General features: G+C 56.3%; 7 protein-coding genes across 7 annotated transcripts; all 7 read left to right on the top strand.

Annotated features, from left to right (window-relative positions):
• Positions 1–450: 450 nt before the first annotated feature.
• Positions 451–1,146, top strand: JKF63_04873 (uncharacterized protein; the record flags this gene model as incomplete). Its single annotated transcript, XM_067900844.1, has 1 exon — positions 451–1,146. One exon carries the CDS (start codon positions 451–453, stop codon positions 1,144–1,146), a length of 696 nt encoding a protein of 231 aa, XP_067757044.1.
• Positions 1,147–4,662: 3,516 nt separating this feature from the next.
• Positions 4,663–6,849, top strand: JKF63_04872 (uncharacterized protein; the record flags this gene model as incomplete). The annotated part of the gene is made up of 1 exon (XM_067900843.1): positions 4,663–6,849. One exon carries the CDS (start codon positions 4,663–4,665, stop codon positions 6,847–6,849), a length of 2,187 nt encoding a protein of 728 aa, XP_067757043.1.
• A 1,331-nt stretch (positions 6,850–8,180) lies between these two features.
• On the top strand, positions 8,181–9,341 carry JKF63_04871 (uncharacterized protein; the record flags this gene model as incomplete). Its single annotated transcript, XM_067900842.1, has 1 exon — positions 8,181–9,341. One exon carries the CDS (start codon positions 8,181–8,183, stop codon positions 9,339–9,341), a length of 1,161 nt encoding a protein of 386 aa, XP_067757042.1.
• A 1,873-nt stretch (positions 9,342–11,214) lies between these two features.
• On the top strand, positions 11,215–13,236 carry JKF63_04870 (uncharacterized protein; the record flags this gene model as incomplete). The annotated part of the gene is made up of 1 exon (XM_067900841.1): positions 11,215–13,236. One exon carries the CDS (start codon positions 11,215–11,217, stop codon positions 13,234–13,236), a length of 2,022 nt encoding a protein of 673 aa, XP_067757041.1.
• A 1,394-nt stretch (positions 13,237–14,630) lies between these two features.
• On the top strand, positions 14,631–16,346 carry JKF63_04869 (uncharacterized protein; the record flags this gene model as incomplete). The annotated part of the gene is made up of 1 exon (XM_067900840.1): positions 14,631–16,346. One exon carries the CDS (start codon positions 14,631–14,633, stop codon positions 16,344–16,346), a length of 1,716 nt encoding a protein of 571 aa, XP_067757040.1.
• An 893-nt stretch (positions 16,347–17,239) lies between these two features.
• On the top strand, positions 17,240–17,713 carry JKF63_04868 (uncharacterized protein; the record flags this gene model as incomplete). The annotated part of the gene is made up of 1 exon (XM_067900839.1): positions 17,240–17,713. One exon carries the CDS (start codon positions 17,240–17,242, stop codon positions 17,711–17,713), a length of 474 nt encoding a protein of 157 aa, XP_067757039.1.
• Positions 17,714–18,797: 1,084 nt separating this feature from the next.
• Positions 18,798–23,735, top strand: JKF63_04867 (uncharacterized protein; the record flags this gene model as incomplete). Its single annotated transcript, XM_067900838.1, has 1 exon — positions 18,798–23,735. The coding sequence occupies one exon, from the start codon at positions 18,798–18,800 to the stop codon at positions 23,733–23,735; it is 4,938 nt and encodes a 1,645-aa protein (XP_067757038.1).
• Between the last annotated feature and the right edge of the window lie 1,837 nt (positions 23,736–25,572).

Below are 25,572 nucleotides of genomic sequence, written 5' to 3'. Positions count from 1 at the left end.
ACACGCGGTAAAAGTCATTTGTGTCCTCGAGCTCCACCTACTTTTATCTCCCCCCCCCCCCCCCCCCCCTCCGCGTGCGGTTTTGTCTGTGGTGCCCCCCTCCTTTATATATTTTCTTCCTCCTGATCACTTTCTCGCTTGTAACCCTCTGTCGCACGAGACGCGTTCTTGCGCATAACTGACCTCCATCTCCCCCCTCCTCCATACACACACATACACACACACACATACACACACATACACACGCTCTACTTTCCACTCTGCCCCCCCCCCCCTCTCCTCCCTCCCTCCCCTCCTCCCTCCCTCCCCTCCTCCCTCCCCTCTCCTCCCTCCAAAAGAACTATTCTTGTAACTTCACCTTGTACAATATACCCCCTGCCCGACGTGTTCCCTCCTTTCGTTTACTTTGTGTACTCCCCCCCCCCCCCCTCCCCCTTTTTCTCTTGAGCCATGGTGCACCCCTCAGCGCCCACAGATGACCGAACGGTTCTCATCAATAAGATCAAGCAGGCATGCACGAGTTACGAATCCGCCGTGAAGAAGTACCTCGGCTGCGTGAAGGACATGGAGAAGTCTCTCGAGGTCATCGCCATCTCCATCCGTCAGCTCTCGCAGGGGGAGGAAAACGATACCATCCGCTCAAAGGCCGACAGTTTTTGCACCGCGGTGGATCGGCACATCAGCTTCTCGGCTGGTACGCCCGGGCAAAGCAAGTCGCATCGCAGTGCTGATACAGATGTGTCTATTAGCGGCGGCTATCCTTTCTCTACCTACATGAACGACTTGACAGGCGAGGTCACCGCCGCCATGGAGGGGCTGAAGAGCGTCGTCAAGACCACCGAAAAATCGAAAACAAAGCACGATGATCTCCTCTCCAAATACTTCAAAAAGTGCGCCGAGGTCGACGAGTTGGAGACGAAGCTGGCCAAGAAGAATAAAGGCATCGACAATAACGAAAAGTTTGCCAGTAAAGTGGCAGATCGCGATCAATTGAAGGCGCAAGTCGAGGCCGACGATCGGGCGTTCCGCAAAGTTCTCCAAAATCTGTTTGACAAGCGCACTACGACTCTTCAGCGAGTCGTGCTGAGCCTGCAGACGCACTCGATGAAGTACTTTTCTGAGTTATCCAAGGCAGTGCATCCTTGATGAATGCGACCTGAAGCAGCGGCACCTACAACATTGAAGTAGATATATTGTAAGGGATCAGCGTACTGTTCTCGTTACACTGTGGCGTTTTTCCCTTGAATGTTTTTTTTTTTTTCGCGTAGACTGAAGCGCCTGCGTTGTTGCACCATAACGGTACATCTCAGCTTCATCTCCTGAGGCGTTTGGATTCGTTCACACTAGCGGAAAGCACACACGCAACACCGCCACGAAAAAAGTTAATAGCCATAACAGCGGGTGAAGGAAGAAGAAGAAAAAAAAAGACGACAATATTGTGGTTCATTTGAGAGAAAACTAGCAGTAGAAGAAAGGGGAGAACATATCGAAAAAGGAGACGGAGCAACAACAAGAACAACAAAAAAAGGGGTGGGGGTGGGTGCATACACGCACAAGGTTTTTCTTTTCAAAGCAAAAGGAAGCTCCAGGTTCAAATATTATGGAGTTTTTTCTTCTCCCCCCTTTTTTGTTTTCGTGTTTCTTCCGTTTTCTTTTTCCTCCCTCCTCTCCCTTTCGTTGCGGCTTGTTTCCCTGTTTTTTTTTTGTTTTGAGTGTGTGTGAGTGTGTGTGCTTATTTCTACATTACATTCATCACTTATTCCATCCACAACTCGCCATTTCTCTTTTTGTTTTCTCGTGTTGATCTCTGCCCACCACTTTCCTTTTTTCCTTTTTCCCCTCCATTAAGTCTCGATTTCTCGATTTCTGGTCTTCTCTGCCTGCTGACCACATTGTTCAAACCAAGAGATTTTCATTTTTTTCTTCCCCCCCCTCCCCTTCAGTGCCCTCCCTTCCCTCCCCTCCCTCCCCTCCCTCCCTCCTCCCTCCTCCCCGTCCTCTCATCTCTCTCCCCTCCTCTCCCTCGCTGGGAGGGGGGTGGGTGGATGGGGTGGGGGGTGGGGGTTATTGTTGACATTCTAATGTGCACAGTTGAATTCTCCTTTTTTCTTTTTATTCTTTCTTCTCCACCTCTCCCCCCGCTTCGTATGGCTTCTTTCATATTGTGTGTGTGTGTGTGTGTGTGTTGTTCTCGAAAACCCGAGGGAGACCCACAAATACAACGACGCTTAAACACAATCGCGGGGGTTGACGCACACACACACACACACCCTTCGGGGGGCTCATCGGCACGGACTCCTCACTCTCCCACTCTTCTGTCTGCCCTTGCCGCGCTGACCTCCGCACGCCTTGCTTGACTCCAATACACGATGCCGGCCACTGCGTGGCAGTGGCGTGTGTACACGGTGCTCGCATGTGTGGGCCCTTTGCAGGGCCACGGTGTCGTGTGATGGGGGGGGGGGGGGGGGGGGGGGAGGGGGAGTGTGCCGCAATGCCAGCGTTTTGGTCTGCAGCGCGCTATCTGCACACTGTGCTGTCACCGTCAGTCCACCCACCGCGGCACAAATTCAAAAAAAAAACGGGCAGGTGCACGTGCGGGACTGGGCGGGAATGGTCTGCAGCTGCTACTGCTGCGTAAGCTCTGCGCATCACTACCCTTCTGTGCGAGACGGCTTTCACTGCGTAGCCTTATTAGGCACCTCGTGTATCATTGTTTGGCGGAGGGGGGGATGTCGGTGTGTAATCACCAGAGAGCTTGTAGCGAGCGGCGTTGGGATCGTAACTCTTTGGAGCACAGCAGGCCACACGACGCCTGCCCGCTATCACCATACCCCAGGGCAGGTTGTGCAGGCTATTCACCTCTCCACTAAATGCGCACTGGCTCTCCGACACCACCACGCTGCACAGGAACGCTGGAATAGAAGTAAAAAAATAGGGAGGAGAAGTAGGGGAAGAGTAAAGGAGGGAGGTGGGAGGGGGGGGGGCGGGGCCTCAGCGACATGAGGGCGAAGCACCCCTTCCTTTTCACAAAAAAGGGGTGCGGACTTTGCCTACAAAGATGTCATCTTCGCTAATGAGACACGAGCGAAGCTATAAAAAAAACAGCATATATTGAGATGTTTATGAGGTTGGTGGATGCCTCTCCCAGGAAAGCAGCAGGGGTTTGTCTGTGACAGATGCGCGCTGCCCCTTTTTCTATTTGTGGTCGACTCCGTCGTTGAAACGCGTGCCGTCTTTCTCTCCTTTTGCGTGGATCGACGCAGCACCGAGACAGGGAGTACTGGGAATGTACATAATCCGAGAAAGTCCTCTGCTTGCTGTGCTTTGGAAGTGTTTCTCTTTTCTATGTTTGTGTGTTGCAGCAAATGTGATGAGCTACGTGTCTTGTGGCTGTGCAGGCCTCCTTGAGCCGGGGCCGTTTTTTCTTTTTTTATTGAGTCCCCCCCCCCCCCCCAATAGGCCCTCGACGTTCACCTGTGATATTTATCCCTTTCATGTGCGTTTTTCACCACCACCACCGCAGTGGTGACTTGGCATGCCTTCTCTCTCCCTCTCTTAGCACTGCTTCTAGTCTACTCGCTTCTTCCCCTCTTTTTCCTCCTTTTTAAAAATTGTCGTTCTCTCGAATCTGTTTTGCCGCACTGGACCCCCCCCCTCCTCCTCCTCCCTCCGCACACACATATACGCACCGCCGCAGCATTGACGTGCTTCTTCCTCTCTCGCGCCCCCCTTCTCTTTTTCCTTCTCCCCCTCCTACCCCTGCTTTAGGCAACAGCGTTCACCTCACCTCTGCTACACCCCCGCCGCTCGTTTCTGTACGGTCTAGCGGGTACGATCCTCGTATTTCGTGTCCTTTTTCTACATCCACTTTAGCTTCGCTGCCGCCGTTTTCACAACGAGTCGGAGTGTGTGTGCGTCTGTGTGTTACGCATCTCCCCCCCCCCTTCCCTCCAAATCCTCAAGTGACTTCTACTGCTCCCGCGCGCGGTGCTGTCAACTGCGAGAGGGCAGGTTCGCGTTAAGGGTGGCGTGGCTCAGGGGGCGGGACGCTCTTTTTTTTTTGAGTTTGAGGAAGAAGTAAGGAAGAAGGAAAAAAGGGCAGCTGGGGAGGGGTGGCAGCGTCAACCTGTGTTACTTTTCTCAAAGTAAAAAAAAATCTCGACCTACACAGGGAGGGATACAGGTTTTTTTTTCTTTTGTAAGGGTAGGGAGGGACCAGGTGTCGCGTTAGCCGTTTTGTGTATCTCTCTCCTCCTCTTCCCCCCCGCCATCTTCACGCATCTCTGTTGTTCCCCTCCATTTCCCAGTGCTATCTTTTTTCCATTCTCCCCTCTCTTTCTCTCTGTGTGTGTGTGTCACGAAGAGAGGGGAGGGAGGCCGAACGGGAACGGCTACGATCATCAAAGGCGACAACAAAACAGCAACCGAGAGTGGGGAGTGAGAATACATTCACGGCAAGGAGTGTGCGGAAGGCACATACATACACACACTAAAAAAAAACGTTGTTGTTCTTCCGACGGGGAAGCGCGCCACTTTATTGTTTACCTTTCTCTTTGTTTCCTTGTCTGGTGTGTGTGTGCCTTTGCTGGTGTCACAGCCCCTACACCCGATATACCAACATCACACGTGCTCTCGCGCTGGTGCTGGCGCTTGTGGAGACACATGTTCACTGCGAAGAGTTCATCACCAACCAACAGCAACTACGACTTCACGCTGCGCCATGAGCGTGTGAAGCTGTTGGGAAGGGTGCTGAAGCAATTCGATGGTCGCATCTCCCGCACAGCGCAGGCGATGCGCGAGGTGGCCAGCTGTCTCTCGCTCGCTGGCCAGAGTTATCATGAAGTCGTCCAGTGCGTGAATAACACGAATCCACAGACCTCAGCGAACCAAACCTCCTTCATATCTTTTAGTAACGGCCTTGCTGAGAACCACGGGGTCAGCTTACGGAGCGCAGCCACCCTCTTTGCAGCCGAGATGAAGAGCATCAAGGATGGCGAGCAGTACTTGTCGTACGATATCGGAGTGCATCAGACGGTGCTGGCGCGGTTGCAGGAAGTGCTGGCAAAGGTGCATGAGACCCGTGGTTTTGGCGATGAGGTGGAGGCTACCTTCAAAAAGTTCATGTCCGCGCGTAATGTTGTTCACAAGAAGGAGGCAAAGTACATGCGCAAGGGACGGCCCTTGACGGACAGCAAGCGCTACGTGAAGCAGTGCGACAAGATGCATAAGAAGGAGCAGATCTTCCAGGCGAAGCTCAATGTCTTTGACATGGAGTACGATTCATTGATGCAGCGTCAGCTATATGTGGCAGGTCACACAATGGACGACTTCCTAGACGTTAACACTGTGTACTTGTCGCACATGCTGAAGGTCCTCGGTTGCTTGGCTCCGCACGGCGCGGAGACTATCGAGAGAATGGTGAACAGCGGCGAGAAGCTCAGCGAATGTATCGGTGTTGCGCCTGCAGATCAGTTCGGCAGTCGCCTGAGGACGCGAGGCGTAGGCCTGCTCGAAAGCGACAATGTCACCCCCATAAAAGTGAGTGACTGCACCACTACGCCAGGCAGGGGGGTTCCCGCCAAATCCAGTCGCACCTGTCGCTCACACAACTTCACTACCTACTACGAGAATCGTCGCCAGACCACCGCATCGGCTGACCGCGCACCACCAACGACGCGCGCGCTTGACGGGGAGGGGGATGAGAACAGCACGCCCGGCTGCCCACTCAATCAAACCCCGCAGCGGCAGCCCGTGTTGAACCCGACGCCCTTGAGAGCTCCTTTCGGAGTCACAGAGGGGAACCGCCAGGCAGAGAGTGACGCGTATTTGGCAGGGGACTCCAACCCGTCGCCGCCACCGAAGCCTCCTTCTTTCCCTGCCTCTGCACGACACACCCACTTGCTCGCTGTCGGCACCACCGCTGCCTGTGAGGCTCCAGGCACGGCTGCAGGCGCCGGGAAGCAGACCAGCTCGATGAAGAGAGAGAGGCCAACGACCGCATCGGTGGTGACCAATGCCGATGACAGTCGCCGTGCTTGTGATGCGGCCACGACAGGCATCACTCGCAAAGTGGCTCACGGTCACGCACCATTTGGTGGTAGCGCCACGCCGGCTTTTCCGTCTCCGGCTGCTGCGGGTGCGGCTAAGAGCAGCACTAAGAGGCCGAAAGGGCGGCCCACGCTCGAGTTTGACCCGGCGCGATCCGCGGAGCCGTTTTTCGACGATACCATCGCCAGCCTATGCAAGTCCACACCGCGGAAATCCCTGCAGCCCATCGCGTTGTTTCCCCTTGATTTTGATGAAGACTGCATCCCACAAAAGGTGACGTCGCGCATCTCCACGTCGACAACCGTCAGTGGCAGTACCGTGACGCTGCAGCGCCCACGCCGCCGCAGCAAGAACTTCACGATTGCTAGCGCTGCTTCTGCTTCGAGAGGAGGGGCGTTGCAGTCGTGTATCGCCTCTGCTCCGCCAGACGAGGACACCTTGACGTCCAGCACGAACACTAATCTCCAGGGATCGGAGAAAAGCATTCGCAGCCCTCGCGCAACGCATGGTCATCGCCCACAGCCACATGTTTTTCGCGACCCAACAGGGCGTCCTCAGCGCAACACCACATTGGCCAACTTGCAAGGCTTTCGGGCGATGACGGTAGTGGGTGAGACCAGGAAGGCGTCTCACCAATGGTCCAGCGACGGACTGGGCTCTGAGGTTGGAGGGGTGACAGGGAGATCTCAGAATTTGTCTACCAGCTATGGTTTGGACAGTTCTGTGCCAACGCCACAGCCGTGTGCACTGAACGCACAAGCATGGGAGGACTCTCAGGTGCGGGCATCCAGTTCAACGTAATACGAGTGGGTGGGTGGGTGAGCGATGACGATGATGGGGGAGAGAGAGGGTGGCGTAGTCAAAAGTGATGATAAGGAACATGGTTGGCTTGGGCGACTCATTCCCCCCCACACACACACACACACATACACACATGGAGGTTGAGATTGGTGTCTCGTTGCCACGTCTCTGCTCCCTTTTCACTCTATTTTTTTTTTCATGTATGCTTTTCCTGTGCGTGCTCCGTTTATCAGCTCATCTTTCCGACAGGCGAACCGCTCCCTTCCCCCCTCCCGTGGCGCCCTTTTCCTGTGTCTTTTCTCCGTCGGCCCCCTTGAAAGCTATATCCAGACCCCCCCCCCACATCTATATCTGTAGGAGTGCACCTCAGCTCTTTTGTCATTTTTTTCGCTTCTTCCCTCCCCTCCCTCCGTCCCCCTCTTGTACTTCTCCCTTCTCAGCAGTTCTCTCCAAGGACATTCTTTCCATTGTACCCTCCCCCCCCTCCCCTCCCCCCCCCTTCTCTCTCTCTCCCTCATTCTTTTTTTTCCAGTTCAAGTTTTTTTTTTATGTGCTCCCAATCGACGGTTCTCATCGCGTCTGCATGCGCCTCTTCTTCCCCTCCGTCTGTCTCGCTCTCTCTATTGAGTCTTTCCCTGTGAGTATTTTTTTATCTCCCAGATTTTCCTCCTTGTACCCCGCTTTACACAACTCGCTGCTGCTCCCCTCCCCCTCTCCCCCGCTTTCGCGGATTGCCGTCGTCCACCAATCTTGCATCAATCGTGGCTGCAAGGACGGACATGCCGTTGAAAGGTCTTTCTCTGGCGGTCATGGAAGGTAGGGGGAGGAATGCCTCGCAGTGAGCCACATCAACCAGGGCGAGAGCGAGCGATTGGAGAGGGGGAGAGCGATGCTCCTGTGGCCCGAAGGACACCTTACAAAAAACAAACCACAGTTGAAGTAACCGTGCCTTTCTACGAGGGTGCTCTACAAGCCCCCCCCTCCCCTCCCCCCTCCCCATATGTGTATGCGTATATATGTATATGTGTACATGTGTGTGTATGTATGCACACAAATTTTGTCGCGCCACCCCGTTGTAATGGACCGCTGGCGCCGTTTCTGTTTTCTGGCTGCCTTTCAAAAACGAATAGAGGGCGGGCGGGGGGGGGGGGACGCACCTCCGGAGTGTATGCCGTCCAAAAAAAAAAACACATGTTTTGTTCGTCTCCCCCTCTTTCTTTCTCACCTCTTTTTACTTCTTCCTCCCTCTCCTTCTTCCCCCCCCCCCTTCTCTGTCACACTGCTCTTCCATCTTTGCGTCTGAATCACGTTGGTTCTGTAGCTCGCAGGCGATGCTGAGGCGATATCCAACGGCTCGAAGTAGCCGCTACACCCCGCTGGTGGGGTGCGCCTTTCTCGTCGAGACACTTTACGGTTCCAAGTACAGCGCCAATCTGGGCTTATACAGCATGCCATATGTCTACGTCAAGACAGTTTTGCTGTGCGCCACTGGGCACGGTCTCAAACTACGCGAGGGGCGGTACCTCCACGGTCTGGTCGAGCTCCTCCTGCCGTCTAAGGGTTCGCAGGATAACTTGACGAAGCTGGAGCTGTTGCAGTTCATCGACGGCATCTCATCGGATAGCAGCGCCGGCTGCAATGACGAGGCCTTTAGGGCAGATGAGGGAGAAGCAGACGAGCAGGCTACGCTGGCGCACTTGTCGAGCGTCCATGACGATAGTGGTCGTGTTGCAACTGCAGTTTCGACTATACGCGAAGATTATGGCGTGTCCTCCTCGTCATCGCTATACAACGAGCACGAGACGGCGCCGAACAGTGGACAGGACTACAATCACAAGCACTATGGATATTTGAAGGGAGTCGGCACCGAAGACGGTGGGGTGGACTACGCAGGGGCGCGCTTCGGCTCTGACGCTGCCGCGGAGGGCGCGCGACTACGCGCGGAAGGGGCGGATGAAGATGCGGTTGCGGTGGAGTCGATCATGTCTTTTGTCTCCGCGACTGCGTTTCCACCGACTATCGCGCGAGTGCTCATCTATGACGCCGTCTGCACGTGTGTGGCGGACGGCCGCTACAGCGCCAAGGAAAAGGAGCGTGTCGCGTTGGTGTCTAGCCACATTGGTCTCTCTTCTGCCGTGCGTAGCCAAATTGAAAAATTGGCGTTGCAAGAGAAGGTTATCTCGATCCGCAAGCGACGTCTGTTACGACTTCACTCTACCCACTCGAACACGACGCCTCTTGGGGAGGTGCGGCACTGCCCAGCACTGAGTGCAGCTCATGGCGTCACGAACAGCTCAATGCATCACGAGCGGAAACAGGGCGGGGCTTCTGTTACGAGGAGGGGCGAGATCAGCGACAGTTGCGATTGCCGAGTTGCCGAGGAGAACAGAGACACTGCCACCGACGATGAGGCCATGCGAGTAGAGGCCGCAAAGAAGCTGCTGCGGCGTGCACGCGCGCACCGGTTGCCCCAGCGGTACGTTGGCGCCTGACGATTGTGTTTTGATTTGTACATTTCGCAATGAGCTGACATTCTCTGCTTTTGCCCCCCCCCCCCCTTTCCTTCTTTTTTTCTGCCCATTGGTCTTCGTTACGACCTTCTCTCGCTCGCTGACGTCTGCGCAGTCACCTGCGAGAAACCACGAAACGCATTTCTTCTCCTATTGTTGTTGTTATTATTATTTTCTGGGTGCGCTTGTTTCGTGGCTCTGATGAGCTCTTCACGCTTCCCAATATCGTGGCTTTCGTATTCATGTATCTGTGCATCGGATTGCGTGTTCGAGCCTTTTCGTCTCTTCGTTTCGTCTTGTCCCCCCCCTTCCCCCCCTTCCCACCCCTCTCTACCGATACACGTACACAAGGTGCGACACACTTTTGCATCTTTCGCACTTGAATCTCTCAAAGGGTTTGTGAGGGTACTGGTGGTCTATGAGACCCACAGGACCTCATTGTGGTGTGTGTGTGTGTGTATGTGTGTGTGTCAGGGGGCGCTGTGTTCGCCGTGCTGGGGAAACTCAGGCAGTGTGGGCTATTGTCTATGCCCCCCTCCCCCTCCCCCATCTTCAAGAGAGATGCACAGTGTGTGTGTTCGCATAATCGGGGCGGTTGTGTGTAGCGTGTGAGTCGGAGACGGTGCTAAGAAGGCCACGTCTGCATTGCTGTGGCGTCTCTAAACAATTGTCCCACGCGCCACTCAAAAAGCTCGCTGACAATTGTGCGATGCGGGGGAGCGAGAGGGTCAAACGCATGCGTTTTTGTTGCAGAGAAGTGCACCGCTGAAGAAAGATGATAACGCTATGTGGTGGTGGTGGTGGTGGGGGACACTCCTTGTGCAGAAAAAAAAATTGAGATAAAGCGTAGAGAAACGAAACATAGTGTGTAGGAGAAAGGAGGACAGAGCGCCAGGTAGGCTTGCAGCAGGAAACGACAGCCTTACTTCGTCGATGAGTGAGCTCCATCGTTGTGTCCGATACATCATCTGAACGCAGTTTGTGTGACACCTTCATATCTGCATGTACTCAAGATTACGGTCTTCCCCGCACCTCCTCTTCTCTACTCCTCTTCTTCCCCCCCTTGTCCGTGTTTTCAGCTGCAGTGGCCCGCGCAGGTGCTCAGTGCCCCTCCCACTTCGCCGCTACAACTTTAATACGAGCGCTTGTGTTACGACGTGGACGCGCATATAGAATTTCGACGCATACAAAAAAAAAAGAAAACCTTCTCGTTGACTGTCACTGTACCACTCCTGGTATCATTCACTCATATTGACACACCCGCGCAAACATAAACGCTCGACACACGCGAGCCTTTCTGTTTATTATAATTATAATTTATATATATACATATCGATGCTGCTGTAGATTGAACAGTCAACTCCTCCTTTTCTTCGAATTCTCTCCCCCCTCCCGGGAGCAACAAAACAGATAAAGGCGCGTGTGCTGGTCCTCTACCCCCCCCCCCCTGCGCGCTTTCGGTGCCTCTGGGTGTGTGCGTGTGTTTCTGTGGCCACATATGTGGGTAGGTCTCATATATCTCCCTGTGATGTAAAGTCTGATAGACACACACGCACACACTCAGAGGCACCGATCTCCTCCTCCTCCCCCCCTCCCCCCCCCCCCTACACACACAGGTACAGGTACAAGGGCATTTCAAGGGACATAGATTGTGAACATAGAAGCGCACAACACCGCAGAAACAAAGATATTCGACGCTGGATGGGAGAACCCTCTCCCCTTCTCCCCTCCCCCCCTTCACAACGGAACATCTGTAGTCTCACACACCCCGCACACTCCTCTTGTGTGGGTGTTGGGTGTGGTACTTTGCCATAGACGAAAAAGCGTTTGACCGAGAGCCGGCCACTTCTTGGGAATGGCTGTGGAACATAAAGATGTCGCCATTGCCATCTGGGTGATATGCGCGGTGGTGCTGGTTGTAGTCGTCTCTCTAGCCATATTCTTGTTTTCCCATCGGCGTCGTCGGCGCGCGATGAACCAGAAGCGTCATCGCTATCTCAAGTCCCTCACTTTTGATGCTCATACAGACGCCAGTGGTGATGCGCAGGGCACCGATGGGGGGTCGTTGTATCTTGGGTTCCAACGTCTCACCACGGAGGAGCTGGAAGCAACGCCGTCACCCGACAGTGCTTTGAGCTTCTCTGCACCCCTAGTAGTTCACTTGCGCGCTCGTGCTGAGCGGGTGTACACGGATGCGTGTGATATTCTCCTAACTGTGGATCGATTGCGAGACAGTAGGCAGTCTGATCGAAGCGGCTGCCAAATTCTGGGCAACGACGGTTACTACCACAACAATTATCTTCTTTACACGACACCGCTAGAATTTTTCGAGCCAGGGGTGTACGCGATCCAGGCGCACACGGTGCACCCCGTCAAAGAGGCGGTCGGTGTCGTGCATCAGTTTGTTTACGTGGTGACTGGGATAGATCGATCAAGCGGATTGGCACCGCCATTATCATCGGGGGATCGACCTCTGCTGACGTACGCGAGTGGCAGTGCACACACCAATCACGTAAACTCGATCGACATCGATATTGCGCGACGACAAGCGGAGCGGGCACAGCCCAACGGGAGTGCGTTCCAGCAGAACGCAAACGCGGACCCGTGTGGGTGTAACCACCCTTCTTTAGCCATGGTGCCACCCTCAGCGGGCAGAACCGGTGACATGCCGTTGCCGCCAGAGATCTCTCCCAGCGAGGGCGAGGTGATGACATCCACGGAGATTGTCATAACGCCGCACAGACAAAGCACCTCGCCTGACCAGATACGGTACAGCATCGACGGGAGCTACCCCACATTGGTCTACACAGGCCCGTTCAAGCTGAGCTTGCCGCCACCATCGCTGCTCCCCTCACAGCGCCGTGAAGTTATTGTGCAGGCCATCGCCGTGCACGCTGCTGCCGCTGTGGCATCTAACGAAGGCTCAACCGCCATCTCAGCATACTCGAGACAGGTCGGTTTTGGAGTGAGCGGCATCACTCGTGCAGTGTTGTGGGTGCAACCTGCTGGACTCTCCTACTTTGACCCACAAGTGCCGACGCCGTCTGTAAGACTGCGCACCACTGACGCAACGCTGTATTTTGACGAGTCGAACAACCCCCCGCACGCGCAGACGCTCTACGAGATCGTCTTTGTGAATGATGCGCGGCGCAAGGTAAAGTTTAGTCGACAGCGTGCGCAACTCTACGACAGACAACCAGTCAAGCTGACGGAGGACGTCGCCACTGTTCACGCATGGACGGTTATGAATGCCTCAGCGGCTGCAGGATGGCCCGAGGATAGCGCTCTTGCTGACGCGGCAGATCGCGTGCGTAGTGTTGCGACGATCTACGACTGCAGCCGGGCGGCCACCGAGCATGGAAAGGTGAGTCGTCAGAGGGTTGAACAGTACAACCTCCGTCCTGAGCAGCTCCTTCCTCCACCGGTCATATGCGTGTCGTGTAGCGAGTTGGACTTGGCCTTTGACGACCCGCCAGCCAACGGTCGCATCGCTTACACGCTGAACAGCACCGAGCCGGCGCTACTCGACGTGAACCCGCCAGCGTGCGCGGTGCCTCTTGGCGGCAGTGCACCCAGTAGGGGTGAGAGGCAGAGACGAGGGGGCACGGGAGATGATCATGTTAGTCCGATCCGTGGTGATAGCACCGGTGCGCACACGTTGGTGTATAAACCTGGCAGATACATTCACGTGACACTCATGGAGACGCAGCCGGTGTACTTGACAGCGCGTGTGTTTGTGCCAATACTCGAGAGCAGCGATGGGACCTTGCACGGAGACACGGGGGCGCAGGGAGGCAGCGGTTTGGGGAGTGGGAGGCTCTTGGGTTACCGCTACGGCGGTGTTTTTCATCGCGGGTTTCACTTCAACAGCAGCTAAGCCGACTTTAGTATTATGTTAGCGCAAACTCGGGGGCAGCCATGACTTTCTTCCTATGGAGTGCGTATATATATATATATATGTATATATATATATGTATATGCATGTGCATCTGTGCCTGTGTGTGGCAGCTGCGCCTTTTCTGACGCGCGCTCGCTCCCATACTCGGTTAAAAAAAACTCAGGGATTCCACAGTCTCCCCTTGCCCATTATGCGCAGCGAACGTGACCTCCCCCCTTCCCTTCCCTTCCCTTCCCTTCCTATTACACACATGCACATATACATACACCTACTCAAGTGCGCGTGTCACTCTTGTGTGGGACTACTGCTGCCGCCGCGGTGCATCGATGCCGCCTTCGTTGATGGGTTTTCGTCTTGTGCGTGGTGACCCTGTTTTTTTCTTTTTTGAGGAGTTGTATTGCTATTTTTTTTTTTCGTTGGTGTGTGCTAGTTTTTCTGTCCAGACAAGCGCAAATCAAAGGAAAAAAAGCGCACGCATTGCACACAGAAACACATACAAAAAAGGGGGTGAGGGTGAGGACCCGCTATCGATCGAGAAGTCGTGCTATACCTCCCGTATTGTATGTGTATATATTCTCTGTACTATACCCCGTGCGCGCGTTTTTTTCTCTCTATGTCCCTCCCCTGGGAGCTGTAATACCACCAGAGGTGGTGGTTAGTGGCATCGAGTGGGTCGGAGAGGGGGGGGGGGGGAGTCTCCACCGCTACGGGCTCAACGTCATCGTTATCACTGCCACTCCCTTTTCCAAACACACACACACACACGCACACACGCACATATATACAGACCCACACACCCCTCCCCTCCCCTCCTTCCTTCCCACACTCACTCGCAGGCGCATATATGTGCGTATCTGCATTTATGACCATCACCACTACCCCACCCGCGCGTTAGGAAGAGACTCAAGCGGAGCGGTGGTCAACAAAAGAACAACAACAACGGCAGGGGGAAAAGAAAATGGGTGAGGGTGAGGGTGAGGGTGAGGGTGGACGCGCTCATCTTCAACCACATCAATTTTTTTCCCATGTCCCGACATTTGCTTAGATGCAACATCCCATATGCACACCCCCCCCCCCCAATAGAAGCAGGTGCACACACTGGTCAGGCTAGTGCACTTATAGACTCATTGATGGACATTGTTTCCCCCGGACCTGCGGCTATTATTGCGTCATTGTTATGTGTATACTCGGCATTCGTTCCCCTCCCTCCCTCCTTTGTCTGTCTGTGTCTCCCTGTGTGTATGTGCATGAGCGTATAAAGCCTACTTCCTGGTTTGTATTTTGTTTCGGGGTTCCCACGTCACCTCTGCCCTTCGGTCCTTCAAGGGTTTTAAAATTTTTTTATTGTTAACTCTGCCCGCATTCCCGCAGCCATGCTTCGTCGCGTGCTGTCTCGTAGCCCACTGCCAAAGTCCCTGCCGGTGAGCCCCGCCGCGAAGCTGGCAGCGAACAAGGGAAAGCTTGCCAAGGGCCGTGGTGTTAACGTGCGCTTTGTCACTGCTGCCGAGTGTGCGACGGCAGCCAGTGATGCTCCCCCCTCCGTCCCACCAGGCTTTACTGGCAAGGCCGGAGAAGTGGACTTTCGAGTTCACTGGGCGACTGTGCAGGATGCGCTCTCGGGGCCGGCCTCCGAAGGGAAGCGGCGCCGAAAGGCGACCAGTCGCAGGCGCTCTGTGGCAGCGGCCAGTGCTCCCGAAAAGCCTGCTGAGCTCGTGGCTGGCATGGGGGCCCACTCGACAGTGCGGGATTACCGCCTGGCGGTCACTGCGGCTGTGCGCAAAGCCAAGGCATGCAACGCCACCTGGGTGTCGCTCCACCCACCGAAGCAAGATGTCTTCACCATGGCCGACCCCTATCACCCACCGCAACGCCTGCAGGGCCAGGAAATAGTCGAGAAGTCCGCCACTTTTGCTGTGACGGCGGCGTATCAGTATGACCGCCTGAAGTCGAGAACCCTTGGTGTCGACGACGCATCCAAGAAGGGAAACACACGTGCAAAGCGAGTTGGGTCGCCGGTCAAGCCAGCTGTTACACCACAGCCTCCGATGGAGCTTGTGGTGGCGTCGAGCAATGTGCAGGCTGTGCGCACGGGTGAGGTGATCGGCCACTGTATTAACGACGCCCGCAATCTCGGCAACTTGCGCGAGGATGAGGGCGTGCCGGAGTTCTACATGGAGTGGGCAAAGAAGTACATGTTGCCGGAGGGTATCAAGGCACGCAAAGTGCTGCGCGGGCAGCAGCTGGAGGAGGCAGGCTTGCACCTCATGTATAACGTCGGTCGCGGCTCCCGCTATGAGCCGTACTTGATGGTGCTCGAGTACGTCGGCAATCCCCGATCAGCCGCAACGACGGCCATTGTCGGCAAGGGCGTGACCTTCGACTGCGGGGGCCTGAACGTCAAGCCCTTCAATTCCATGGAGACGATGCACACGGACATGATGGGGGCGGCCACCGCGTTATCGGCCCTCAAAGCGATTGCGACACTGCAGTTGCCTATCAATGTTGTGGCTGCGGTCGGACTCGTGGAGAACGCCATCGGTCCCGACAGCTACCACCCTTCCTCCATCATTACGAGTCTCAAGGGGCTCACCGTGGAGGTGCTCAACACCGACGCCGAGGGTCGTCTGCTACTCGCCGATGTGCTGACGTACGTGCAGAAGTTTGCCCCGCTTGAGAAAAAACCGACTCGCATCATCGACCTCGCCACGCTCACGGGTGCCATCGTTGTCAGTCTTGGATCGCGCCGCGCCGGCTTGTTCTCTCCGTTCGAGACGCTAGCGAATCCACTCATGGCCACTGGTACTCGGTGCGGGGAAGAGCTGTGGCCGATGCCAATCGGTGACGAACACAAGGACATGATTAAGGGCGGCATTGCCGACTTGATCAACGTTTCTCGCGGCCGGGAGGCCGGCTCGTGCACGGCCGCCGCGTTCCTTGCCAACTTTGTTGAACCGGATGTGCAATGGGCGCACCTCGATATCGCCGGTGTGGCGGACGTTGGCGATAAGCCAAAAGGCTACGAGCCAGCTGGGGTCACCGGCTTCGGCGTGCAGCTTCTTGTAGACTTCTTGCGCCACAACAAGCCCTGAGGCAGAGGAAGGATTTGTTTTACGTTGCACAGTCACAGGTTTCTATTTTTTTTTCATTTATCGTTTGTTGTTAATCTTTCTGTACGTGTACACGTGGAACTTTTATGTGTCGACGCATGGTTGCCCCCCCCCTCTACTTCCCCAGCGCTTTCCTTGTTTGTTTGGAACACGGCTGCCTGGTATGTCCTTTCGCGCCTCGCGCCCATCACTTGGCTTTTCTTTTCACATTCGAAAATTTTACTCTCTCGTCGTCTCCCTCTCTCTTTCTGCTCCCCTCCCCTCCCCTCCCCTCCTCCCTCCCCTCCCTCCCTCCTTTCCCTTTGGGTTCTTTTTTTTTGTTTCTTTGGCATCGTCGTGCGCATGGGAGCCGCTTTGTTTGAGAGGCCTAGAGCAACAGAAAAAAGGGGGGCATCAGTGAGTCCTGAAAAAGACTCACGGCGTAGCACCACATCACCACAATCACCCTGGAAATCCGCTAAGTGCGGCGGTGCACTTTGAAAGAGGATCTCTCCAGCGCATTCCTGGCGTAAGGAAAGAGGCCCCCCCCCCAAAAAAAAACAAAACAAGCACACACACACGCACATATATATATATATATATACTGCTGCTACTGTTTTTTTTTTCTCGGGAGTGTGTTGCCTCTTTTTCTCGCTCTCTCTCTCTCTTTTGCCCCTTTGTTGCTGCGGCATCCTCTCGGTGCATATCTATGAGGCATCCAGAAGCACACACTTTCAAAACAATTTAGAATCATCGTCGCTATTAGGGTCCTGCCCCCCTCTCTGTGTGTGTGTGTGTGTGTGCTTGCCTTCGAACTACAGCACAGGGTAAGTAGAGCACAACTCATAAAGAAAAAAGGACGGGGAGGGGAAGGAGGGGACAAAAAAAAACAGAAAATGTTGTTCTCATCTATACCGCTGCGGTCGCGCATCCCCGACATTGGCCATCAAACCACTGCCACCTTCAAATGGGCTACCTACACTTTTTGGTACTTGCTAGACCCCATTCTGCGCCGTCATCATTGGTACTACCGACGTAAGGTGCAGCTGGATCGTTTCCTGGAGCGGAACAGCATCGTGGCGAACTCGACCATTGGTGTAATCATCGGAGTCACCGTGTACTTTGGCGTTATCTGCGGTATCCTGCTGCCGCCAGCGGTGGGAGCGAAGGAGCACTCCATGAAGGAGAACGCACGCGAGGTGCTCAATTTGATGGATTGCGATACATCTAAGGAGCTGCCGGCGTACCAGCTTATGCGTGTGAAGCGAGAGATCATCGGCAAGCTGCACGCTGTCGCGGACGAGGCAGAGGTGCGGCGCCAGCGCGAGGAGGCAGATAAGCTCAGTGAAGTACTCAAGAGTCTTTCTTGAGTTTGTCTATGGAGTACGTCAGCTCACCCCTTTGTGTATGACATATATATATATTCACACATACAGTAGGAGGAGTTCTTGAGGTGTGGGTGCTTGAGAGTTCATCGTCTGTTCACAGTTTTCTTGACGAGCGGTAAAAAAAAAACAGGAAAGGGGAGCCCAAGGAGGAGTTAAAACCGAACGTGGCCTGCAATGACTCAATCCTCGCCTCCCCCATATCCCCCATATCCCCCCTCAGGATTACATCAGGGGTGGAAGGATCAGCGGAAGAAAAAGGATATATATATATATGTATATGTATATATACACACGCCCTGGTGTTTGTGCTTTTTAATAGGCACATATTCACCTCCCATCCCAGCCCAACACGGGGGGGGGGTGGGGTAAAACGCAAGCGAATGACCGCACCACATTGTCTTGCGCATGAGAACCACCACGTCTCTTTTCATTTTTTTATTTGTCGATGCGGGGGGGGGCAAGGGGTAGTTGAGTTTTTTTTTGGGTGGCGGTATCGCTTTTGGCAGGAAAGCAGGGGTTTCTCTCTTTGCTGCTGGGCTTCCCATTATTCTCTGTTCCACCCCTGCCGCTTGTGTGCACTGCTCTTTCCTCAACTGATACAGACTCACATAATCCCATACATCAGCGCATACGAGCTCGCATATACACACCAATCGTGTATGTTTCGCGTTTGTCTACACCCTCCTTTGCCGCTCTTTTGTTTCCTCGCTGGAGGTGCAGAGGCTCAAAAAAATTTTTTTTTTTGGGGGAGAGAGGGGGCTGATACAGGGACGGGTGGCACCATCTACAAAGGACACATCACCGCCAGCCTACATACGAACACCGGTGCGCACAGGCCCGTACGACCGCGCGCTCATCACTTTTTGTTTTTCCCGCCTATTCTTTTCCAATCCTGCTCTCTCCGCGTTTTTAACAGCGTGTTTGCTGTAGCGGTAGTTGAGCTGCTTCACACCATCATCGTTTTTTTTCAAAGTTAGAGGTGGGCTGCAGGAGGGCGAGTTCGGGGGGTGGGGTGGGAGCTCGGTGCAGCTGATTCTGCTGATTGGACGAGTATTTGCTGTGTGTCATGCTTACTCGTCGGCAGGCGCGGCTTCTGGGCCTCACGAGCGGCGAAAATGGTGGTGTCTCAGACAGCCGTGTCACTTCTCTGCCGCAGTCCGTGACAGGTGTTGTTGCAGGCGATGTGTCGCGGGATCTAGGCCACTCAGTGTTTGCGGAGTCGTGGGAGAGGCTCGATGGCCAGGATGGCAGGCAAATATTCACCATGCGCCCCAGCGCGACCGGCACCTCCTCATCCTCCGCCCCTGCTCCTGCACGCGGATATCGCACGAACCAGGGGCTTCAATGTTCTGCCTCCTCAATAACACACACACGGCACGCAAATGGCGACAATCGGGGCAGCGGCAGTGCCGGTGGCTCTGGTTGCCCCGCTCGCCGCGGGCCTCGCCAAGCAGAGATTCTTCTGTCGAAGGCACAGGAGTCGACTAACTACTGGGGTGCGGCGAGCACTACAGCTGGTCCGTCGTTTCGCTTAGCGAACGACCCAGCCTCCCAGTGGAACACGCGATGCACTTCCTTTACGAAGTCAGCGGTGACTGCAAAAAGAGACACCGGTGCTTCTTCGATAGTAATGACGGGTGCCAGCTGGCCAGGTCGTGCTGCACGTCTGACCGCAGCTCAGTTGCGCACGCGATGGCGCGGGGTCACGCGTAACTGTAGCTGCATTCAAGTGAGCATACGGACCACTCCAAGTGATAGCGGCGTACCTCATAGCTCTACCAGAGGCATGTGCACAGCACGCACGACGGGGCTGCCGACTGCAGCTCATCCAGCGTCGCCATCATCGCACGTCGTGTGCGGTCTTCAAGGGCAGGGTGGTGCTGCCAGGTACACTGTCGATTCTACTGAGGAGGTGCAGCATGCCACTCGGACCACTGCGTCACCCGATGTTCCGCCTCACCGCAGTCTTTCGCTCTTTACATCACCCTTTTACGCTGATGTCGCCTCGCCCACGCTTCTTGCATCAGCCGAAGCTATGAATGCAGCGGAAGCGGCAGCGGGAGCGTTGTCTATCATGCGCCACATCCCGACACCGCGCACCACCACAACGGCGCTCGCGCTTCGACGTCGGAAGGAGAGGATGCATGCCCAGCGCCAGCGCCGCCTTTGCCATGAGGTGCACTACCAGGTCAGCATCAAAGCGAACAGGGCACGCATGCGGCTTCTTTTTGGGCTCAGCGACACCGATAATAGCGCTGTCACAACGAGGCCACCCGGTGACCTTGCGCAAGATCACTCGGTTGCAGCGCTGACCTCTCTTGAGGCCGCACCTGGCGAGGGGGCGTACTTGCAGAGCCTCGACTCGCGCAAGTCGGATGAGGAGACGCGGGTGTTGCGTGTGATCGCCGCCATCGATGGGGCGCTTCGGCGCCAGCTTGCTCGCGCCTACACGCACACTTCGAAACAGGTGTTTCCATCGACGAGTTCTTCCATCGATGAGCATGTGCACGCTGCTACTACAGCAGCAGACGAGCACTCTGAAAACGTTTTCGCAGCGCACCGGCCCGCCCTTCTCGAGGCCGCCATCGCCGATGCTACCCGGAGTGTCGAAGCCTTCACAGACCAACTGCTCTCGTATCAGCAGGAGGGCGTGCGGTGGCTGCTGCGTTTGAACGTGGTGGAGCACGTGAACGGCATCCTCGCCGACGACACGGGCCTTGGTAAGACAGCCCAGACAATTGTTTATCTGTCCTGCTACAAGGATCTTGTTGAGGAGATGGTGCAGCGACCACTAGAGGAGCTGCAGCAGCGCCAAGTGTGCTTGTGCCAGCAGACGCTGGGTCTCAAAATGGGGGCGGCGGCAATGGGCGGCAGCGCTGTCGTGAGAGAGGTAGACGGCGTCGAGGTGGTCGATTTGCCGCCTTGGCTCACGTGGTATGCCGAGGTTGCAACTGGAAAACAAAAGAACCTGAGAGAGAGTGAACCGCATCAGCAGCGAAGCGGCAGCGCCGTGAAGTCATCGGCAATAAATTTTCCTCGTGGTGACACTGTCACTCCTGGGAGGCCGCTCGCGGCAATGGCTGAGCGGGCCCCCCTTGCCGCCACACCCGAGCCGACGACAGCTGCGGCGCGCGTGTGCAGCGGCTTCCTAAAAGTCGTGAAGCAAGTGAAGCAGTGGCTATGGCACCTGGAGGAGGGCATAGGCGAGGGGGACGTCGAGACAGCCGGTGGTGAAGGTACCGGTGGTGCGCCGTACTCTCCCTTCGCAGGACACAAGAGGCGAATGGGGGAGAGCGAAGATGATCATGATGAGAATGTGGAGGTGCACACATTGGCGGTTACTGCCGCGCCGCCTGTCAAACGGCGCCGTGGGCGGCCACCCAAGCGCTTGTCGTCGCTGACGCCCACTGGTGCCACTGCGGCGGGGCCGGCCGTGGGTCCTCCAGCTCCGATCGAAGTGTGCAGTGTAGACCTCGAGGGCATGGTCGCATCGCACACGCATTTGCCGACAGTCTCGCTGCCGGTTAACCGTCAGCTGGAGCGGGCGCTTCGTACGTTTCGACCAGTGCTCATCATCGCTCCCCTCTGCACCCTTTCCCACTGGTCTGGCGAGTTCCAGCGCTTCAGTCGGCGCCACGCCGCTGCTGCAGGGTCATTGTGCCCTGACAGCTCCGACGCTGCAGAGCGCTTCACCGTTTACGTGCTGAACGGCTCACCCGCGGAGCGGGAGTCTCGCATGCGCGAGTTCTTTGCTCATGTGGAGCGACTGACACAGCAGTCTCCCACACGCGACGGCGCGTCTTGCGGTCTTTTGTTCACTCTTGCCGGTGGGCCCGCAGCGAAGCCCGCCACCCCTGTTCTGATAATCCCACTTGATATGCTGGCAAAGCCTCTCAGCGGGGCTCTACGGCTTATTCGCCGCGTCAGGTGGCATGTCGTGGTGATCGATGAAGCCCAGCGCGTCAAGTGCACTAGCAGCGCCCTCTTCAAGCAGGTGTGCGAGCTACGCTGTGTGTCACGGCTCGTCTTGACAGGCACACCTTTGCAGAACAATGTGACCGAGTTATTTTCGCTTCTGCGCTTTTTGGCGCCGCACGCGTTGGTTTCGAGTGAGTTGCTCGAGCAGCTGGACAGCGCACTGCTCGCAGCGAGTCGGTCGAGCGCACTGGAGGATCGCGAGCCGCACATCCTCCTGTGTCGTCGTATTCACCGGCTGTTAATGCCCTTCATCTTGCGGCGGGAGAGAGGCATTCTGAAGGCGGCGCTGCCGCCGATCCGTGACTTCGCCGTGCTTTGTCCACTGCTCCCATTGCAGAGGGCGCGGCTAGGGGAGGTGGAGCGGCGTCACCAAGCTGAGATTCTCTCGAGTAACTCACACATCCAGTGCCGCAAGATTTTGCTGCACCCATGCACCACGCAGTCATTCTTCTACGTGGATGAGGAGGTGGTGCGTACGTCAGGGAAGCTGCTCGTGCTGGATTTCATGATGCGTTTTTTGAAGCGCACGCACCACAAATTCCTTGTCTTTTGTAGGTGGACGCTGATGCTAGACGTTGTAGAGACGTTGTGCGGCATGCGCGGCATACCCTACGTTCGGCTAGACGACAGAACCCCCGTCGAGCAGTGGGAGGCGAACATACGGAGTTTTAACAGGTCCATGGCCAGTCCAAAGAACACGGCGGGGGAGTCGGGTGACGGCAGCGCAGTTGTGAAGGGTGGCGCCTCAACTTCTCAATTGCGCCTCCGGAGCTGTCGCCGCGCTAGCACCAACCCCTTCGACGAGTCATCGCCAGAGGTGGATGGGGAGGGAAACGAGGGTGGCCACCTCCCGCTGCCAGCTGCGCCACCGTGCTGCTTCTTGATCAGCAACGGTGCTGGCGGTGCAAGGCTGGATCTACAGGCGGCGGACACCGTCTTTCTGCTGGATGTGGACCACAACTCGCAACGGGACGCACAGGCGCTCTCGTGGGTGTATAGGGTGGGGCAGAAAAAGGAGGTACGCGTTTTTCGCCTCGTCATTGACCACCCCATCGAGCACGGCATCGTCTCCATCCATAAAGCAAAGGGAAAATTAGGGCGGGCGGTGGCGCAGGCTGGCCTGTGCGATCTCCACTCCTCCGTGCACGAGCGCGAAGCGGCGCTGCAGAGCCTTTTTCGGGCTGGCGCACTCTCCCACCTGAATCAGCAGTGGGCTTCGGCGGCCGCGCCGTCTACAGACGACTCACAGGTGGATGGCGACGAAGTGGGGGGGGCCAGTGCAGTGTCAACACCGATGCCATCCTTCCCGTGCATGTCTGTTCTTCAGTGTGCATCGAGGGTGGAGGCCAGCGCCGCCAGTGGCGTGAGGGAGACCAGCGGGGCGTTGCCCAGCCCCAGCCCCGCGCCGAAGCCCGCAATCGAGTCTACGCTGGGAGAAGGCGTCAAGTCAGAGGTTGGGGACGGGGAAAGCGTTGGGCTAGTACACCCAGATCACACAAGGGTCTTTGAGACTCTGAGCGGAGATGCTGATCGGCAGCGTGCACCCTTGCCATTGCCGTCTCCAACTCCGTCGTCATCCTCTTTTTCCTCTCCCCTTTCCATCTCTGCTGATGCGGCAAGGAGTGCGGAGAGCACGAACTCTCCTGCGACTTTCATTGCGCCTCGCCGCCGCCGTTCCCGCCGCCATCTCCACATATCGTTTAAGCTGGACATGGACGGCAGCGAAGAGGGTGACAGCAGAGCCCACTCCTATGACAGTGCGGCGGCCAGCTCTGTCGAAGGTGCGACGGCACCGCTGCTATTCGCTGCCACTCCGCCGCATCCCAGCATGAGAGCGGTGGAGAGGGATGCGGCAAAAAGCGCTGCAGCCGCAGATGCTGAGGCACGTGTGCTGGCGCCAGCCGAGCACCTTCTTGCAATGCGAGAGCGATTGGAGGAAGTGCTGCCGCGACACGATGGTGAGTGGCGTGTGCTCGATGACATGTTTCGCTCAGTGGAAGGCTCGTTGGGGTCGGCGTCTGGGTAGCGGCGTTTTGCGAACTGTGACGCTGGATAGGAATCGATGAGTGCTGGTGCGACGGCTTTAGTAGATACCGGTGAGGGCGGCAAGGCACGCGATTGGTGGCGGAGCTTGCGGCGGTGACGTACGGGATGTTTATTTCTTTTCTTCTTGGCACTGCTGTTGGAGAGCAGCTGGTAGGCGTGCATGTCCACGTTGTGCACCTCTATGGGGGGTGGGTGGCAGCAGCGGTGACAGCAGCAGGACGCACACCAGCACACGGCCGGGGGCGTGTGTCACATTCAGAGCAAAGTAGTGCAGAAGAAATGAAGGAGAACACACACACACACACAGTGATGGAGCGCGCACAGACTGCGTTGTGAGCATCCATGAGCCTATCCTTTCCGCTTTCATGTTAGTTCGTTTCTCCCCCGGGATCGTGCATAGTCCTCTGCAACTCCCCCCCCCCCCCCATCCCCCCTTTCCCACGGGGGCCCAAAGATCTGTCTCTCCTCCCCCGCGTTCCGTATGTAGCAGCGTATAGCGCACCGTCCGCCTCTGCTTCTTTACATCGCTTCACAGATCACCCAACCTATGTTGCATACATACATAGCCGCATTTATTACTTACTTTCTGGGCAGTAGCAAAGTATCCGAACAGCCATGAGCGGTGAGTGGTTGGCTGCATCCACCGATGTCGATGATACACCGCAGAATGACATTGAGGCACGCCCGCCAGCTGGGGCTCTCTGTTGGGATTCACGCTCCTCGCGGTGTCCTCCACACACCCTTGATTCCACTCGCCCCGGAGGAGGGGGCGACGACAACCCTTTCAAAGGGCCCGGTAAAGTCGACATGCACCGTCGCTCCCCTTTGCTACTCACTACACACCGACTGCAGGTGTTCAGCTACGTACTCGCGGAACTCAGCAGCGCCACAACGCTCCTGCCAGATTACACCAAGGCAACCCTGAATCTCTCGCGTCGGCTCATCGGGGCGTGGCAGGCAGTGACGGCAGCCGCGGTTGCGCGAACGCGTTACGAGCACGCGCTGGTCTGGGCAGCGCACCATCAACGGGGGAGTACCGAGAATTCGCCTTCGAACGTTTGGTTGGCACCAAAAAAGGCCACTCAAGGCCACAGGGCTTCACGCACTCCGTCGAGGCGCTCATCGCGAAGGCGACTGCGTGCTCTCAAGAAGCGTAGCAGCTCCGTGGCAGACACCACCACCACAGCTGCATCTTCGTTGCCCCCGTCGGCTGCTGGCGCGCCTTTTGACTCTCAAACTCCTTCACACAAGCGCAGTCGCCTGGCTCGAGAGGAGGCGTCAGCGACTGGCAACTCCAACACCCCTGTGACGGGTCAGAAGGCCGAAGGGCTGCAGCGGCAGCTCAATTCTACCAACGACGTTGACAGACGACCGGCTCTGCCCCATGTTGCCCCTCCCACGTCATGTAGCAAGCGCTTGCGAGCTGGTGCGAGGAGAGCACTGGCGTTGCCGTCAAGTGCTGATGTCTGCCGTCGCGTCCGCCACCGGCACGCTGCCCGGGAGCCCCGTCAGCAGTTTGTGCAACTCATGTTGCAGCACCTATGGTTGGAGGCGCAGGAGGCGGAGGATACGACAGGTCAACATGTCGAGTATCTGCGTAGCCTCATCGTCAATGCCCTCTATCAACAGTATTTGCAGGTCACAGTCGAGTCTAGCTACAATGACTTGGTGCTGTATCGCTGGATCTCGCCGTCGCTGCCAGGGGTCTGCCGTGACGGCACTAGGGCACAGCCGGCGTGGTCTCACCACGGCTGTCGTCAGCACCACTGCAACCCATCCGCGTACCAGGGAAGCGCGTCTCTTCGGCGCGCGCGTCA

This window comes from Porcisia hertigi, chromosome 23 (genome assembly GCF_017918235.1).
Source record: "Porcisia hertigi strain C119 chromosome 23, whole genome shotgun sequence".
Classification (NCBI taxonomy): domain Eukaryota; phylum Euglenozoa; class Kinetoplastea; order Trypanosomatida; family Trypanosomatidae; genus Porcisia; species Porcisia hertigi.
This window is presented reverse-complemented; position numbering and strand designations above follow the sequence as displayed.